The following is a 17,702-nucleotide window of genomic DNA, read 5'->3' on the forward strand; positions in this document are numbered from 1 at the left end:
TGATCTGCAAAGCACGCTGCATCGTTACGAGCGCCTCTTGAATTAATAACAACGCTTTGCGCTTACGGGTCAACTTAAATTGGTTGTTATATTCTTTTGCAAAGTTTTTAAAGTGTTTAGAGTAGCTCTTAATTCGTTGTAATAAGGGTCATTCTTGTTTGAATGTATGGCCGATATATTTGTAAGTAATAAGTTCTGTTTTGGGGCGACTGAGTCAGCGGCGATGAGGAAATACGCGCAAGTTATAATTTCGGATCGGCCGACATTGTTTAATGGTTTTATAAATTTAAACCGAATGAGTTTCCGACGGAAATTCATGTACATTTTGCTCTGAATATTGATTTTGAAATAGTGTATTTTACCATTAAATTTTAAGTCGAAATAACTATTGATAATAGATAGACGCAATCACTACGAATAAATAGTTTGTGAGGGATTTTTACATAGTGCGTGAATTTAATAGTAGTAGTTCAATAGTCAGTACTTTTTTCTATATTCTATTATTTGCCAGAAAATAAAACATATATTGCATACAATCTTTACAGGTTTATTAAGACACATACACATTATATTTATTGAATAACCCTTCTGTAGGCAATACGCCTACGTTTTGACTGTCATTTAGCGTTTCTCAACGCTTCGCAAGCGTCAACCAACTCCAAACCCTCCATAATATAGAGTAAATTCTCGACAGATGCATCTTCGTCATCATCAAACCACAGTTTAAGCATATTTTTGGCTCTAGCTTCATCTGTCGCGTTCTCTGTCTCAAAGAACTCTATTTCGTCGGGTTTGTAGCCAAGTTTTGCTGCTAATTTCTTCCAGTCAGAGAGATTTGCAACTAATACGTCTAATTGAGAGTCTGTTATCATTGTGAGACGAGTTCTAGTTGGTTTGTCTTCATCGTTTGCGTCTGTTGAATCTGGCACCTAAGAGAATGAGAAATACCCGTTTTTAATTTTAATTAGCGTTAAAATAATTATATTTTTAGTTAAATTGTTTTTATAAAATAATTAAAGACTGAAAATTTCCATAAATAAACTCTTCTATTATTTAAACATGTGAACATGACTAAATTCGAAATTTAAAAAAAAAATTATGTATCAACATTTTTGCTCAAACAAAGAACAATGTAATTTTCCATAGACTATAGAAATTATCTTGCTTGGTCATTTTTTTTTTTTTTGGAGTTTATGGCCTAGTATCTAGACTTTTAGGCCAATTGCTTGGTCAAGATAATTTCTATAGTCTATGGAAAATTAGATTTGACTTATCTCGCGTTCGCTTTGGGCTCTTTTTAAATTTATTTATTTATTTATTTATTTATTTGCTTAATTTTACGATAAATTATATAAATTACGATAATAATCTGTATTTAAGTTATTAAATTTTTTTGAACATAAAATTATATTATCAATGTTACCTGTTCTATATCAGTGTCTCCATCCTTTATAAGGTCTGTTTCAATCTGCTCTTCAGTCATTTCTTCTTCTTGCGATTCCTAGAGAGGGGAAAAAACATTATAATTTGATACCAACATTCCGTTCCCCTCTCGATATTGCTTTTAGTTTCAAAGAAATTTGTGGACAAAACTTACGAAGTTTACACGTCTCTCAAATACATACATACAGATCAAACTAAAACACAATAAAATACTCGCCTCAACAAAATACTATATATAAATCATTCCAATTATTATTTGTATCTTTTGTGCTCGCACTTTACCCACATATATATATATACTAACTTGTTGTCCCCGCGAACTTCGTTTCTCCTTAATGTGATTTTACTTAGCCTACCTTTTTCTCTATATAAACCTCAGAGTTCAAGTCATAAGATTTTAATTAACAAATAAAAAATAGGGGTTGATTGTAGAGGGGTGAAAATTTAGGGTTGTATGTATTTTTTAGTGGCACATTATAAAAAAATTAAAATTTCGTCCAATTAATAAAAATAAAATGTTAGGGGTGGACAACCTTTATCACTTAGGGGTATGAAAAATACCGATTCACAGACCTACTGAATATGCATATAAAATTTGATAAAAATCGGTCAAGCCGTTTCGGAGGAGTATGGTAACTAACATTGTGACACGAGAATTTTATATATAAGATAATAATAGTCACCGGTTTCTTATCTTCGACAGCAGATGGGTCTCCATTAGCCGTGTTAGCAGTCGCACTCGCTGCAACTTCACGTGAAATACGTTTTACCTAAAATAATTAATTTTCTATAAACACCATACCTATATTAAAAAAAAATACTTTACTTTTACAAATTATATTTAGATTTGAAATGTACCTAAACGAATTAAGGTAGCGTTCAAGTATTACGTAACGAATTTTGGGGGGGGGGTCCTTTTGTAAAAAACGTTACGATGCGGGGCGGGGATTGAATTACGCGTTATTGTTAATATTATTTTCGACTTTCCAGTACTTTACACCACATAATGGTAACTTTTCAGTATAAAGAGTCACTGGGTGGTCACGAAACGTTTTACTATTGGGTACAGAAAAACGTTATGGCGCGTACATGGGGGGGGGGTCAATAATCTCCAAAAATTGCGTGACGTAATACTTGAACACTCCCTATGTAGCAACAACAATCCACTTTTTTTCATTAAAAAGTTACCGATTACATTCTAGAACAAAAGTCGACTTACAATTAAAGTTATCCAACATTTAATTAAACTGTATCTAATTGTTCTCTCAATTTCATTTCAAATATAAACAATTAAATACTAACCATATCGTCCAAATAGTCCGATAGCCGTCCAATGGGATTATTTGTATGTACAAAGAAATGCGGCGATCTCCGAGCTAAAAGCCTCAAAGCTCGCCAGCCCCACCCACCGCCACTCCCACTACTAGTCCCACCAGACAACATATACTCTGGAATAAACATAAACACACATTATTCGTTGGTACGTGTCTCAAAAACTATTAAAATACATAGAATTTATATGTATTTTTTTTTGTATGAAGACATAAAAAAACATTTATTACTAAGAAAACACACACACAGAAACACACAAAATAATAATAATAATCAAAAACAGAAAAATGACAAAAAATATGAAAAGAAAAAAAATAATATAAAGGTACATTTTAAGTGTGTAATGTGTGTGTGTATGGTTGTAACTGGCCCTGGCCTCAGCATTATGCTGTCGAGCTGACGTATTGCACAGCGCTGGTCATTCTGCCAGTGACCACATTAGTCAGAAAAAGAATGTAAAAATAAAAATAGTAGAAGAAAATAATAATAATAGTAAAAATTAACAGTGTAAGTAAAAGAAGTCTTGGAAAATTTGTGTGTAAAAGTATATCTAGTAAGTATCTATATATATAAAAATGAAACCCGTTTTCCGTTGTCACGACATAACATGAAAACGGCTTGACCGATTTGTCTGATTCTTTTTTTATAATATTCCTTGAAGTACGAGGATGGTTCTTACGGTGAGAAAAATTTAAAAAAATCGAGTGAAAATGTCTAAAAACAACACTTTTCTATATTCCCATACAAAATATTCGTAATAATATTTAAAGGCAATTTGAACTTTAATACCATATCATAAAATTCAAGTGTTAGTGGAGGGGTTTCGGGAAGGTAAATTTTAATTTTTTGACATAATGTATTTGTTGTCTTATCAACTTTCTTTTTTTATCTTACTAGCTAGACCGGTGTCCCGAATAGCAGAATAAGTATTAAAAAGAAAATAAAGAATCGACTGTTTGGCGGTACGATGTTCGCCAGGCCAGCTAGTAGTAAATAAAGAAATAAAGGGTTCTGGCAATCAAGTCTTAGAAAAAAGGTATATTTTTTCCAGCATTAATTGAATATTTAAATATTGTAAATTTCTCTGCTCCTAATGATATATCTTTGCTAATAAAGTAGCGTTATACTGGTAAGTTTTAAAAAAGTTTACGTTTTTTAACAGGTTTATTATTGAGCAGTGTTGGCCTAGGCTTGAGCAAACGCCTCCCAACCCTGAGACTTCGAATCACGGCTGTGCACTTTTTTGAAGTGAAACTTCTTTAGGTGCATAAGGGTAAAAATTTTACGTATGAAACGCAATAATAATAATATTAGCGTCACGAAGATGTGCAGCGTTTTTGTCGAAGAAAAGGGAGAGAGCTATTGAGACCTTATAGAAATTCTATTTATAAATTAAAATTTCGTAAAGAGAATTTATGAAATAAATAAATTGTAATCACAATTATTAAATTCACTAAATTCCTAACCTATCTTCCTTTTTCCCTACCTCTAAGTCTCGGAAATCTAAAGTTTTAGTATTGTATAAATATGAACAAGACATAAAAAATTTGTATGTACGCATTTATTACTCTCTCGTACGGTAAAAGAAAACTATAGGGCGAAATTAGCCACATAAAGCTGCCTATTTAGAAATAGTGTTAAAACAAACAATTGAATCATTTCTCTTAGTGTAAATAGTTCTTACCCAATGAAGGCATAAAATCTCTCTCTTTAGTACGACACGCGGCAAGATTGTCTGGACATTGATTCCACAATTTTGTCAATTCATTGCTGAAAATAATGCAAATATAAATGTTAATCAAACTTTTTTTTAGATATGTGAGAACTTCAGTTTAAATTACAGGCCTATTTTTATAACAAGTAATAGTTTAATAAGTACACAACTACGTACTTATAAAATATTTCAATAGATTAAATTTCAGTATAAAGACTAACAAAGAACCCAAATCACATTGAACAATCGACAAAATTGAGAGAAATCTTGGAATGAGAATGAAAAGTTTATTTTTAGAACTCTTTTTCTTAACTCATAATCATTTATAGTGTAAAACAGGTGTAATGGTTGGTCAGTGTTATAATAGACACAAAAATCGACTAAAATTTTCCACTTTGTACGTGGAAACTTCTTATACAAAAAGTTGTTAATAGTATTAGGAAATATTCAGCTTTTCAATGAATCTATTAATTGATAATAAAGATTTGAGAAATATTATACTTACTTTCCCATAAAATGTTTGCTTTGTGTTTCATATTCTTTGATAATATCCCCAACAGGTCGCCGACGTTTCTTTACACGTCTTACTTCTTCGATTGATTCAGTTTGTACTGCCGGCTTTGGTTTTTGGAACTCTGAAATACCCATTAAAGGTTTCATAATACACTGGAATCTCGAAAACTCGCACCTCATTAAGTAAAAATCCTTACAATTCCCTTCTGCTGAACCCCTAAATACGCGGTATATCGAATTATTTAAACTTTGTTACTGGGACAAAATGTTATTTGCCTACGAAGTTTTGATAATACATATTTATACTTTATAACTCGAATTTCAAAAAGGAGACTCCGTAAGTCGTAGTTAGTAAAATATAATGACGTCTTACTTGGAATTCCCTGAAATAATAGCAATAAAATCCAAAATGACTGTTCGGGTTCGGGGCTTCTATTGTTTTTATCTTGTACACATGCAACGAATGAATGCATTCATAAAAAAATATATACTACAAAACTTCAGTTGAATTGTTATTAAAATTCGACTCTACAAATCGAAAAATACACTTAGAAATCGCGTCTCTGTAAGTCGAAATTTCAGCAGCATTTCGAAAACTCGTTAACTCGATTTTTTTTCCCTCGACATTCGAGTTATCGAGATTTCACTGTATGAATAAAATATAATAAGGATGTTACAATAGGATTTATACCTGGGCAACCATCATTTTTCCAATTGTTCCAGTGCTCTTCTCGCTTTAATATACTTTTGACACATTCAACAAATCTCTTCCCATCTGGCGGTGTCTCACCAAGTAATTTATAAACAAGATTAGTTGTATCCTTGACCCATTCTGACTGATCTGATTTTAGTTCTTGAGATTCACTACAATCATTCATTATTTATTTATTTAGTTAATAAGCTTACAACATCACACACAGTACTAAATCTACTAATTATTTTACAAAATCTTACATCTAAAATGACAATTAAAGTAAACATAAGTTTCACAAAAAAAATTTGAAATTAAAAATTACAATGAAAACATATACAAGATAATAGAAGCAAACAATGAAATAAAATAAAATTATAGAAATTTGTTGGCACTTAAAGCAGAAAAAAAAGGAAAATCATCAGCAAAACAGCGAATTAGTTTTGAGAAAGGCACCCCACAATGCTTTCTCTAAAACCGATCAGCCCACTACCGAATATCATTCATTACATAAAAACACAATGCAAAACTCTATCCAAAACAATATCATTATTATTGTCTTATTGGATATCATAAATTGTTGGCTTGTCTACTAATTTTTCTATTCATAGACTCAATATTTGAAAACCAAACATAAAATTACAGTCAAAACTGTTTATGACGACATCGTTTAGAACAACATACCGGCTATATTGACCAAAATCAAGGTCCCGGCTGAATTATATTGTATTAAGTACTTAATTCAACATCACATTGGAGCAAACGAACCGGCCAAAACACAACCTTCCAAATCCAAACCCACCAAAGCCCAACCTACTAAAGTCTAAGCAACGAAGTCAAATAAACACCAATATTTATATCGGCACGCTCAACGTACTAACACTAAGAACATGCGATCGACTTATGGAACTGGAAGAGGCGCTCAAGAACATTAAATGGAACATTCTAGGCCTTAGCGAAGTCAGAAGACTAGGAACAGAAATCACTGAACATGACGACTACATTCTATATTCTATTGGAGAGACAAAAGGACACTACGGAGTAGGCTTCATGGTCAGAAAGGAACTCAAGAACAGCATACTAGAATTCACAGGCATCTCAGAAAGAATAGCAATCCTAAAAATAAAGATAACAGGCTACAGAGAACACTGGACCTTGATACAAGTGTATGCACCAACAGAACAAGCAGAAGAAGCCACAAAAGACTCATTCTATCATCAACTATCCAAAACAATAGATGTAACAGAAAAAAACTTAATAATTATGGGAGACTTCAATGGGAAAATTGGCAAGCAAAGATCAGGAGAAGAAAATATCATCGGCGAATACACCATAGGAAAGAGAAATAATAACGGAGAACGACTAGTAAATCTGAGTCACGAAAACAACCTGGCTATCCTCAACACATTCTTTAAGAAAAAACCTAGCAAAAAATGGACCTGGAAGTCACCAGACGGTAGCTACCATAACGAAATCGATTTCATAACAAGCAATCAACCCAAAGCTTTCAAAGACGTAAAGGTAATCAACCAGTTCAACTTCTACACCAACCACCGAATGGTCAGAGCAACCTTACACTCCAAAAACCAGGTTAAATCTAGGCAACGCTACAAACGAGTGCTACCTTCTGAGGAATACACCCTTACTACCAAATTAGACGCAAACCATCTGCTAGAATCGCCGAACGCAATGCAGGAAAGATACAATAAAGAAATAAACAGAATGTATCAAGCTAAAAAACCAAAACAACAGACGAAGGAAATATTAAGCACACAGACCAAACAACTAATTTCGGAAAGAAAAGAATTATTCAAGAACAAAAAGGATAAAGACATATTAAAAGAAATAACAAGGATCAGCAAAGAAATTAACAAGAGTATAAAAAAGGATAAAGCAAAAAAAACAATGGACTGCATAATAAATCATATTACTAAAACAGGAGGAATAAGGAAAGCCCTAAAAGAACTACAACCACCTAAACAATGGATACCAAGACTCAAAAAACAGGACAAAAACTTAGTTACAAATAGAAAAACAATACTAGATACTGCAACATCCTTCTTTAAAGAACTGTACTCATGTGACAACAATTCCGAAACATATGCCAACCCTGACCCAGAACACGAAGAACCTATCCCACCTGTTTTAGAAAGGGAAGTCGAATATGCAATCCTGACACAGAAAAATGAAAAATCCCCTGGCCCCGACAACATAACAAATGAGACAATCAAAATTGCACTTCCGGACACACTAACAACATTAACAAACCTATTCAATGAAATATTAGATACTGAATACATACCTACACAATGGACACAAAGCACAATAATCCTAATCCACAAGAAAGGAGACAAAGAAGACCTTAGCAACTATCGTCCTATCAGTCTTATGTCCAACGTGTATAAAGTCTTTGCAAAAATCATTCTCAACCGCATCACCAAACAACTTGACGAACAACAACCTATCGAGCAAGCCGGATTTCGGTCTGGATTCTCCACAATAGACCACATGCACACCTTGAAGCAAATTGTCGAAAAGTGCCAGGAATATGGATATCCCCTGTATCTGGCTTTTGTCGACTACAGCAAAGCTTTCGACTCTTTGGAGCACCCATGCATTTGGAGAGCGCTAAAAAACCAAGGCATTGCAGGGAAATACATTAGACTCATCGGAAATGTCTACAGCCAGTGCTCGGCCAGGGTGAAGCTGGAGATGCTGGGAGAATCATTCCCACTCAAAAAAGGAGTCAGACAGGGAGACCCTCTTTCGCCTAAGCTCTTTACTAGTGTGTTGGAAGAAGTCTTCAGAAACCTACACTGGGAAGATTGCGGTATAAACATAGATGGAGAAAGGATCAACCATTTGAGATTTGCAGATGACATTGTGCTCATAACTGACAACCCGGGAACACTACAAACTATGATCGAAGAACTGGCAACCAAAAGCAAAGAAGTGGGTTTAACAATGAACAAATCAAAAACAAAAGCCATGACAAACAGAACACCAGATACTATTATCCTAGAGAACGAAAACCTAGAATATGTGACAACCTACATATACTTGGGACAACTCATCTCCATGACAGAACAAGCCCATCAGGAAATAGAGAGAAGAACCTCAAATGCCTGGAAAAGATTCTGGTCATTAAAACACATCCTAAAGAATAAAGATTACCCACTTAGGATCAAAAGGAGCATCTTCAACACCTGTATCTTACCTATCCTAACGTACGGCTGCGAAACTTGGACCACTAAGCAAGTCACAAGTCAAAAGCTTGTGACTTGCCAGAGAAGTATGGAAAGGAGCATACTAGGGTACACACGGAATGATAGGAAAAGAGCTGTAGATCTCCGAAGGATCACCAACTGGGAAGATGCAATGACCAGAGCCAAAAGGCTTAAATGGAGATGGACAGGACACCTGCTCAGAGGCCAGAGAGCAAAATGGTCGAAAAAAGTCACCCAATGGACACCTCGCTACAACACCAAGCGAAAGAGAGGAAGACCATGTGCCCGGTGGGCTGACGACTTTAAAAAAGCCACTGGTCCTCTGTGGCAAAGACTTGCCAGGGATAGGAAGGAATGGAAACAGTTGGAGGAGGCCTTTGTGCCACAAAGGCAAGCTATACAAGAGGACAGCTGTGCTTGTTAAACTTTTTTTTTCTTTTTTTATATACATTTATATTTTGTTCTCTTGTATTAGTTAAAAAATAAAGGCTTTGAATTTGAATTGAATTGAAGTACTTAATTACAACGTCATCGGCTGTTACGACTATCGGTTTTTACGACCAAATATGAGTTGTCCCTTCGATGTCGTTATAACAGATTTTGACCATATACATAAGCTGTAACAAATTTTATTTTGCTAAACATTAATCACAATTACCCTTCTTAACATTTTGAAAAAAAAATTGGAGCAGGCCCATGGATATCTGTAAAGCCAAAAGAGCTTGGCACTGGGAACACAGTCACTGGGAAAATTGTTGTACATATGAATACGTAATTCATGGAAAAACAACATAAGTTGATCCTAAATAGAAAAATATTCAGGGAAAACAATAAATCTGGGCTTCAATGAACATTAAAAAATAAAAAATAAAAATTAAATGAATTTAAATTGAATTTATGGTCTACATTATTAATCTAACAATATATATAAGTCACAATCATAGTATTTTACTTCTTACAATTACTAATCTTTGTTACACTTACAGTTTAAACTTCACTGTTGTTGTTAAATATTGGAATAGAATTAAAAATTGTATGAGTACACATCTTCTAAAGTTTGCATCTGATAGTTGGAGTTCTAGAAGCTTCTGATTGGTTAGAAATTTTGCAAAGTAATGCTGCTCTTTACTTTCTTCCATTTCAACATCATTAACTGGCTTAAGTCTATTTAATTTGGACTTCTGAAGTTCTATTGCTTCTAATTTATATGAAGAAAATGCTGACAGTACACTTCCAGAATGCTGAAATAGCAAAATAATATTACAGTGTATATATAACGATACTCAAGGGACTGTTCTTCATATTTTGACGTTACAAAAAGTCAGTATTAGAAAAAGAAAAACCTTATTTCAGACTAGTGGTAGTAATTCAAATCAAACACAAAAAACAATTCTTATTTGAATGCTATTATATAATATACAATATACGCATATTCTGTTATTTTCCCCTGACGTCTTTTGGTGCACCAGTAATTGTCGTATTTTTTTACTTGTTTTATTCATATCTTGCGCTACTGAGGCATCTTCGTGATAAAACACGTACAAGCAATCCCATTTAGTAAACAAAAGAACGTGCGCAGTTCCGGAGTTTTAACTAATTTCGGCAACTTAAAAAATACTTTTTATTATTAAATTGTTGTTATTGAGGGTGGGTGTAATGCTATGGAGAGTGTATCATTGTATGGAAGTTAAGCTTAACCAACCAAAACCGAGTGATTTCGACGCTTAGTTTGTACTGTATATGAATCGTGTTGTGTGAATTATATACAATGTAAACTCCATGTAACATACCTCCCTAGATTACAACAAACCCCCTACAGTGTTGAAATCTCTCGGCTATGGTTGGTTTAGCTTGTCTTCCATAGAATGATATACTTTACATAGCTTTGCACCCACCCTCAATAACAACAACAATTAAAAAGTACTGTTTAAGTTGCCGTAATTTGTTAACCTATGTTCGGATTTAAAAATTAATTAATAAATAAATATTTTTTTATGTAATACTACTATTTTAAAAATATTTCAATACTTACTGCAACAAATGTTTTCCACTGGATTTTGTTATAGCAAGTGTTTGGGCTTCGGAAGAACTCTTGTAAACTCCAAAATCTACAGTACAGGTTATAATCAATATTTAATTTGTTCTTATCATCATCTATCACCATTTCTTCGTCTAATGCATCCTTGAGTGTACCAGAAATATCTCCACCAAACTCAGTTACATTTTCTAAATTAAATTCTGAAACTATATTCAATCCTGATCTCTCAGAAAATGGGAAAAATTTTGCCAAAAATAACAAAATTCTTCCACAAAATACAGTGTTTTGAGATCTGGATAATCGACGTAAGAGATCATTGCACATTCTCAGTAAATTATTTTTGCATGCAACGAAAAATAGGTCTTCCCGCCAAATGTTTACACCATTTTCAACGTATGTGAAGAGTTTTTCGCATTTATTGAGAGTTAAGGCATCAAATATATCTCCGAGAAGTACAACAGGCATCGTTGGAGTGATCATTAGTCTTCTACATGATTCAATACAGAAATTCACGTAGTTTTCTAGTATACTCGAGGCTTCTGTAAGTAGATCTAAAAGTTTATCTCTGAACGCTTGGTCCATAGCCACTTTCCGATCGCTTTCGTTTGCCTTCTTTGAGAAGGAATCAAGAAGGTCGATGTTATTTGTTGAAAACGCTTTCGACAGCACATCCTGCAATAAAAGGTTAAAAATTCAATTTAAATATTCTTAGTTTAACTTCTCAAATATGGAGGATAGGTTACTTACCTTATATTTAACACGCAATTCATCAAAACTACTTTTTTCTGACATGATTTATTTTATTATTAATTCATTCAGTCATTGGAGTAAATCTTAGTCTTAAAGAAAGATGTTTATTTTTTATTTATAACTAAACTTTTCTATCCAGTAAAAGCGTCACTGGCCACTGCAGCAATCAATGCTTGTCTGCTGACAGGCTGCTGGCTGACTGGTTGATGTCTGATGTTGAGAGTTGACATTTGACACTATACTAATGGTATTTGTCAGTTGTCATGATACATATATGAATATGAATTTATTGTAAATTTGACAATATTTTAAACACCGTTTAAGGTTATTTATTACTAACTAAAGAACCAATTAATAGCATTTGTTAGTTAAGTTAATTCTGTTAAGTATGGTTTTTAATTTTTTTTGTCTTCAATAATTTAAACAACCAGTCAGTATGCTTAGGCAAAAAGTCGCACTATAACGTTATAGTGACTAAACATATATAACTAGTCTGGCCTTAACAGTACATAGTAAAAGACAATACTATGTACTGTTAAGTACATAAGGTTTTCTTTTTTTTTCAACTTTTAATTATTTTGAATTTGGAACACGTATATTATTTTAAAACATCTTTCGATTTTACGCCATTTCACATATTTTTCCGTATTCATCATCAAATTACAATATGGAATGGAGTGCTAAAGAAAATAGGATTGCAGTGATCGCCTTGCACAAACTAAATTCGTCGAAACCCCATTAGGAAGCAAAAATCTTATCACGAGAAATGAAGATTCCTGCTAGGACTCTGCCGCGTATTATAAAACAAGACCTGAAGCTTGATGCTTATTGTTGATATACAGAACATGCCCTAAATCTATCTTTACAATTAAAGAGGGTGGATCGATCAAAACAAATTCTATCGCGATACGCAGATGCAAAGCACAGAAATATTCTCGTTACCAATTAAAAAAATTTCACGATTGAAGAACACTACAATAAGCAGAATGATAAAGTGTACGCTCACAGTTCTAAAGAAGCTGCTCAAGTGGTTTTAAAGGTATAACGTCGTGATCCTGCGTCAGTGATGGTTTGGTGGAGCGTGTCTTATCAAGGAGACTACATTTTTGTGAAAAAGGAGTGAAAACTTCAGGCAAAGTGTATCAAGATATAGTCTTGGATCATTTATTGTGAAACCTTTTAGCAATACACTTTTAAAAAAATATACCGTGAAATAGAATATTTTTTTATTTTTTGCTGAGACTAATAAATAGTAGTATTAGTAGGTATAAATTTTAATAATATTACAATACTTCATTAAAAAAATGCATTTTCATTTGTACCAGAACTTATGGCTGGACTAGGTCACATAAATCGACGTAAAGTTTTATTACAGTCATATTTATGAAGAAATAAAACAAAGACAGTATTAGCATTAGATAGACGCATATACGTTATTTACAACTATGCTATGTATTCAACGACTGACCAATCTGTGTACGTTTTGTGTCAGGTGACTGACTCTTTATGTATGTATCAATGTGTATCAAACTATTAAATAGCCTTACATAGATTCGCGTTGTTAGTTCTTTAATTTTATTGGGAAACTTTATAAGAACTGTAAAAACTGTAACAACAGTTTCAAGTCTGTCCGAAGTTTAGTTATAGAATAGTAAAAAGATTCAAGAGTTTACGAGAGAAAAAGGATATAACCGTATCATTGGAAAACTACAATCATTAACATGTTTTTACTACATATTTTCGGGTAACTCGTTATTAACTTGTGAAATTACGTTGATCTTGACCTATGTTGTATTATTATTTTATTTCACTTTCATACATCGGTATTTGTAACTATTAATTGCCTGAAATCTGAATCACCGATGGGCTTTTAATCACTATCGATCATTGAATTTAGGTAGACTTAGGACTAGTTTTAAAGGTGAAGAAATATCGAAGAAAAATCTGCTTTCCGCAGTTACGATCTGTGGTGATCTCAGAGGCGATTTGACCTGGTTGTGACAGTTGACATTTGGGTGACATTTGCCCATTTATGTGGCGGCTGGCGTCTGTATTTGTTTAAATTTTTTTGTTTATTAATAAAATACTTTTTAATACAACGTAGACTAAGTTAAGGTTAATAAATAAGAATTCGTTTTAAAATACAATAAATATTATACTATATACACGCTATTAAAATATTCAAACATGGATCGAAATATGAGGTGAGTTGTAAGAAGCTTTGTTGTACTTTTGTGGAGAAGCACACCTTTCACATTTTCTAGTTTCTTAGTTTTAAAGCAATTATTCCCATATGTAACAATACATAAATTATAAATATATCCTCAACTGTGTCTACTTCACAATTTTCATATTATTACCATTATGCTACATGTTTTGAAAGAAACAATAGAACAAGTTACACATTTCAAAGTTCGCAAATAGTTTTATCAGATATATTTAATATTTCTATTACTTATATAAAACTCATAGTAACTTCATTATAGTTTATGTACAAAAACAATAAGCGGAAAATTATTTTTCATAAAATGGAATTGTTATTATTTATATTTTTATTGATAAGAACTTATCACTTATCAATCTTTATTAGGTACTTTTAATCAACTATTTATTCGAACTGTGATTGATTTTTTATTAGTCATATATTTTTTACTTGAAAAATGTATTTCATATAAATAGTAACACAATTTACACGTATGAACATCAAAAAAATAAATATGCATTAAATGCTTCTAATTTTACATTTACTAATGTTTAGTAGCTTAATAAAAGCAAAGTACAGAATAAGCTAACACTTAATTATTTATAAAATCATGTTTAATGTGCTGAACATGTAAGTTAAATCTAAAACAAGTAAGTATTAAATAAATAATACCAGTGAAGTTGTTTTGTTCATTGTTATGAAGCTTATTTTATATTGAATCAATCTGTATAATAATCATTCTTGACTGTATTTCACAGACAAAGTCAAACTGGAAATAATATGCTAATTATAAATATATTTTTTCAGATCAACTTATGTCAATAGTGGACCAAGGTCTCTACCGCACATTGGCAGCAAACGTCACAATGGTAATGGCCATAATGGACCAAGACTGAGCCCACCAGCTCAAACTACAGTCAATATTCATACTAACAATAATAACAATGTTAATAATGCCTGCAGTCAACATGATGATCTCATTAATTATATTTATGATTCTTGGAATAAGGTATGGATGAATTGGCTATATTATCCCTATTAGAGTATGCCTACAGCATTTGGGATCCTTATTTCATAAAGGATATTAGTATGATTGAAAGGGTTCAAAGAAAAGCCACAAAAATGATCAGGTCACTCAGGAAGAAATCTTATAATGAACGTCTGAAAGCACTTGACCTTACTGATTTAGGAAGTAAGAGATTAAGAGGAAATCTCATTGAAACCTATAAAATCCTCACTGGCCACTATAATGTTCCAGGAATTGAGAAGCTCTTTATTTTAAGTGAAAATACACATTTGAGGGGTAGTTCTTTAAAACCTAAGACCACTCAACATAACACAAATTCAATCAAAAGTGTTTATATACATAATAATAATAAATGGTTATAAAGTAGAATATTACATTGAATAAGGGGTATTTAAGTAACCTTCTAATGATTAAACATAGTATATAAGGCCAAAAAAATATAAACAATGGGTACACTGTATGAAAATATGAGCAGTACTCTATATTGGGGATTCTAAATAAAAATTAAATATACCTGTTAATAAAAAAAGCAAGAATATTTCAAATATTTAATGCAGAAGTTGTAAATATGAAATTTTCTAACTCATGGTAAAGCTGATGTTTTACTTAGAATACCACTGACATTGACTTAGTATCTGCCTCTGCATATTGCATAAATCATCTCTCTACTACAAAATTATATTAATAAAACATAATATAATCATACATGCATATTTTATAATTTTCCCTGCTTTGATTGCCTGTCCTCTGCGATAATGCAGCATTCTATTCTAAAAAGAATTCGAAATCATTTTGGTATATTTTGAGTTGATTCATTACAAAAATATACATCTTTCTTTTTTAAATTAAAGCAAATATGGTAAATTTCCAGGTGACCCGTGAATTAGAAAGAGGCGGTGAAGAGGCAAAATATTATCAAGAGCTTCCGCCTCGGCAGTTGGCTAACTTCAGACCGTTTGATCTAGAAGAATGGTGGGGACGACGACACGTTCAGTCAATTAATAGAAACAAACATCGTTCCTAGTTCAAGCAATTGGTATTGCATGAAATTCATCTCATTTTAACAATACACTAAATTCCATAGATATCAAAAATAATTAGACATTATTGAATTTCAATTAAGTCACATTAACACATATAAATTCCAATATACTGCATAATTCACAAAAAATATGTTTGAGTAAAATTAGTTAGAATTACCACATTTAAACAAATTTTTTAAAAGGCCAAGGCCAGTAGATAAATTATACATTTAGAATTTTTATACATGTTCATGTTTTAATTAATGTACCTATATTCAAAAAGCAATAATTAGAAGCTAGTTTTTTATTGGCTTTTTATGTTTGTCATTTATCTTAAAGGGAGGTTCAATACATAATATATAACAAAAAATAATAAACATGTTTTTAATCGAAACAAAACAAAAAAAAATATTGCATCATAATCGCGGCTATATAAAAAAATGTATTGCAACAATATAATTATCAAACGGAAATAGTAACAGTGTTTTGACATTATTTTTCTAACTTTTGTTGGAAGTTTATTGGATAACAATTTTTTACACTGACTTCCCGAAAATAAAAATTTGCGTGATATTTTTACAGTGTGCATAAGATTTAATGTAAAATTAAGAATACACTTGATAAACAAAATGACAATATTGTCTTTTGGCTTTGGCGAGTATTAGAAATTTAAATAAAACTTTTTGAATCACATTCTACATCACTCCTCGTTAGTCTCTCCACAATTGCTGAAAGGGACTCGAAACGTCTAATTATCTAAATGTAACGCTGCGCTGTAAGGGAGCGTTCAAGAATTACGTCACGCATTTTTTAGAGATTATTGACACGCTGTAACGTTTTTTTGTACCCAATAGTTAAACGTTTCGTGACCACCCAGTGACTCTTTATAACTAAAAGTTACCATTATGTGCTGTAAAGTACTGGAAAATCGAAAATAATATTAACAATAACGCGTAATTCAATCCCCGCCCCGCATCGTAACGTTTAACAAAAGGACCCCCCTCCCTCCCAAAATTCGTTACGTAATACTTGAACGCTCCCTAATGTATACGCTTATATCCGTTAAACAAGTTTTATTTAGATGTGTACTACTCCCATAAACAAAAGACAATATTAATCTATATATCTATGTTCTATGGTCTATTAATGCTGTTGACCAATCAAGAAATCTCTGGTCATTTCAGACTTACAAACCAGTAGACACAGGTAGTTGAATGAGGGGAATGCTTCCTGAATATAATTCATATAAGTCTTTATACATACATTTATACAAAGTACTTATTAATTATTATAATTTGAATTATTGATGGAAAGAGATATCATTTTTAAGTATTTTTCTGTGTTGTACTTATAAAAAGAATTATCATTTCCTCATTTCAGACTGATTGATTTTCAGCAAAAAATATTAACATGATCATGATATGTATTAACTGTTTACATTATTTTAGAAATTAATATGTAAGTTAATTTAGTGTGATTTTCTATATTAAGGTTTTCTTTAGTATCAGCTAGTGTATTTAGTTCATAGATTTATCACAATACTGGGAATAATTTATAAAAATCGACACATAACTGGGCATAGTTTGACTTTATTCAAATTAAATATTTTTATCTCCTACTTAATACGTTTTTATAAATGTATAAATTAATTAAAATAAATTGCACTTCTACAATAATGACCTTATATTAGATAGAAAAACATTTTTATTGTTACAAAATAGATTAGTTGCAATAGATAAAAT

General features: G+C 32.1%; 2 protein-coding genes across 2 annotated transcripts; one reads left to right on the forward strand and one right to left on the reverse strand.

The window, feature by feature from the left end:
• Nucleotides 1–526: 526 nt before the first annotated feature.
• LOC125048547 (THO complex subunit 1) lies at nucleotides 527–11,872 on the reverse strand. The gene is made up of 10 exons (XM_047647260.1): nucleotides 11,706–11,872; nucleotides 10,953–11,630; nucleotides 9,905–10,161; nucleotides 5,694–5,866; nucleotides 4,995–5,124; nucleotides 4,460–4,545; nucleotides 2,746–2,891; nucleotides 2,127–2,213; nucleotides 1,424–1,501; nucleotides 527–929 (listed from the first exon to the last, which is right to left on the reverse strand). The coding sequence occupies exons 1-10, from the start codon at nucleotides 11,748–11,750 to the stop codon at nucleotides 618–620; spliced, it is 1,992 nt and encodes a 663-aa protein (XP_047503216.1). The 5' UTR covers nucleotides 11,751–11,872; the 3' UTR covers nucleotides 527–617.
• A 1,849-nt stretch (nucleotides 11,873–13,721) lies between these two features.
• LOC125048548 (MAPK regulated corepressor interacting protein 2) lies at nucleotides 13,722–16,318 on the forward strand. The gene is made up of 3 exons (XM_047647262.1): nucleotides 13,722–13,912; nucleotides 14,719–14,920; nucleotides 15,810–16,318. The coding sequence occupies exons 1-3, from the start codon at nucleotides 13,896–13,898 to the stop codon at nucleotides 15,960–15,962; spliced, it is 372 nt and encodes a 123-aa protein (XP_047503218.1). The 5' UTR covers nucleotides 13,722–13,895; the 3' UTR covers nucleotides 15,963–16,318.
• The last annotated feature ends 1,384 nt before the right edge of the window (nucleotides 16,319–17,702 follow it).

The sequence above is a fragment of the Pieris napi genome, chromosome 4, assembly GCF_905475465.1.
Source record: "Pieris napi chromosome 4, ilPieNapi1.2, whole genome shotgun sequence".
Lineage (NCBI taxonomy): Eukaryota > Metazoa > Arthropoda > Insecta > Lepidoptera > Pieridae > Pieris > Pieris napi.

Bases quoted from the DNA above. Each gene is read 5' to 3' on its own strand.
- LOC125048547 (XM_047647260.1), bottom strand. From the start codon at position 11,750: ATGTCAGAAAAAAGTAGTTTTGATGAATTGCGTGTTAAATATAAG. The intron at 4,546-4,994 runs GTAAGTATAATA...CATTATTTTCAG, and splicing joins AGCAAACATTTTATGGGAAA to CAATGAATTGACAAAATTGT. The intron at 2,214-2,745 runs GTTAGTATTTAA...TAATTATTTTAG, and splicing joins CGGACTATTTGGACGATATG to GTAAAACGTATTTCACGTGA.
- LOC125048548 (XM_047647262.1), top strand. The intron at 14,921-15,809 runs GTATGGATGAAT...GTAAATTTCCAG, and splicing joins TTTATGATTCTTGGAATAAG to GTGACCCGTGAATTAGAAAG.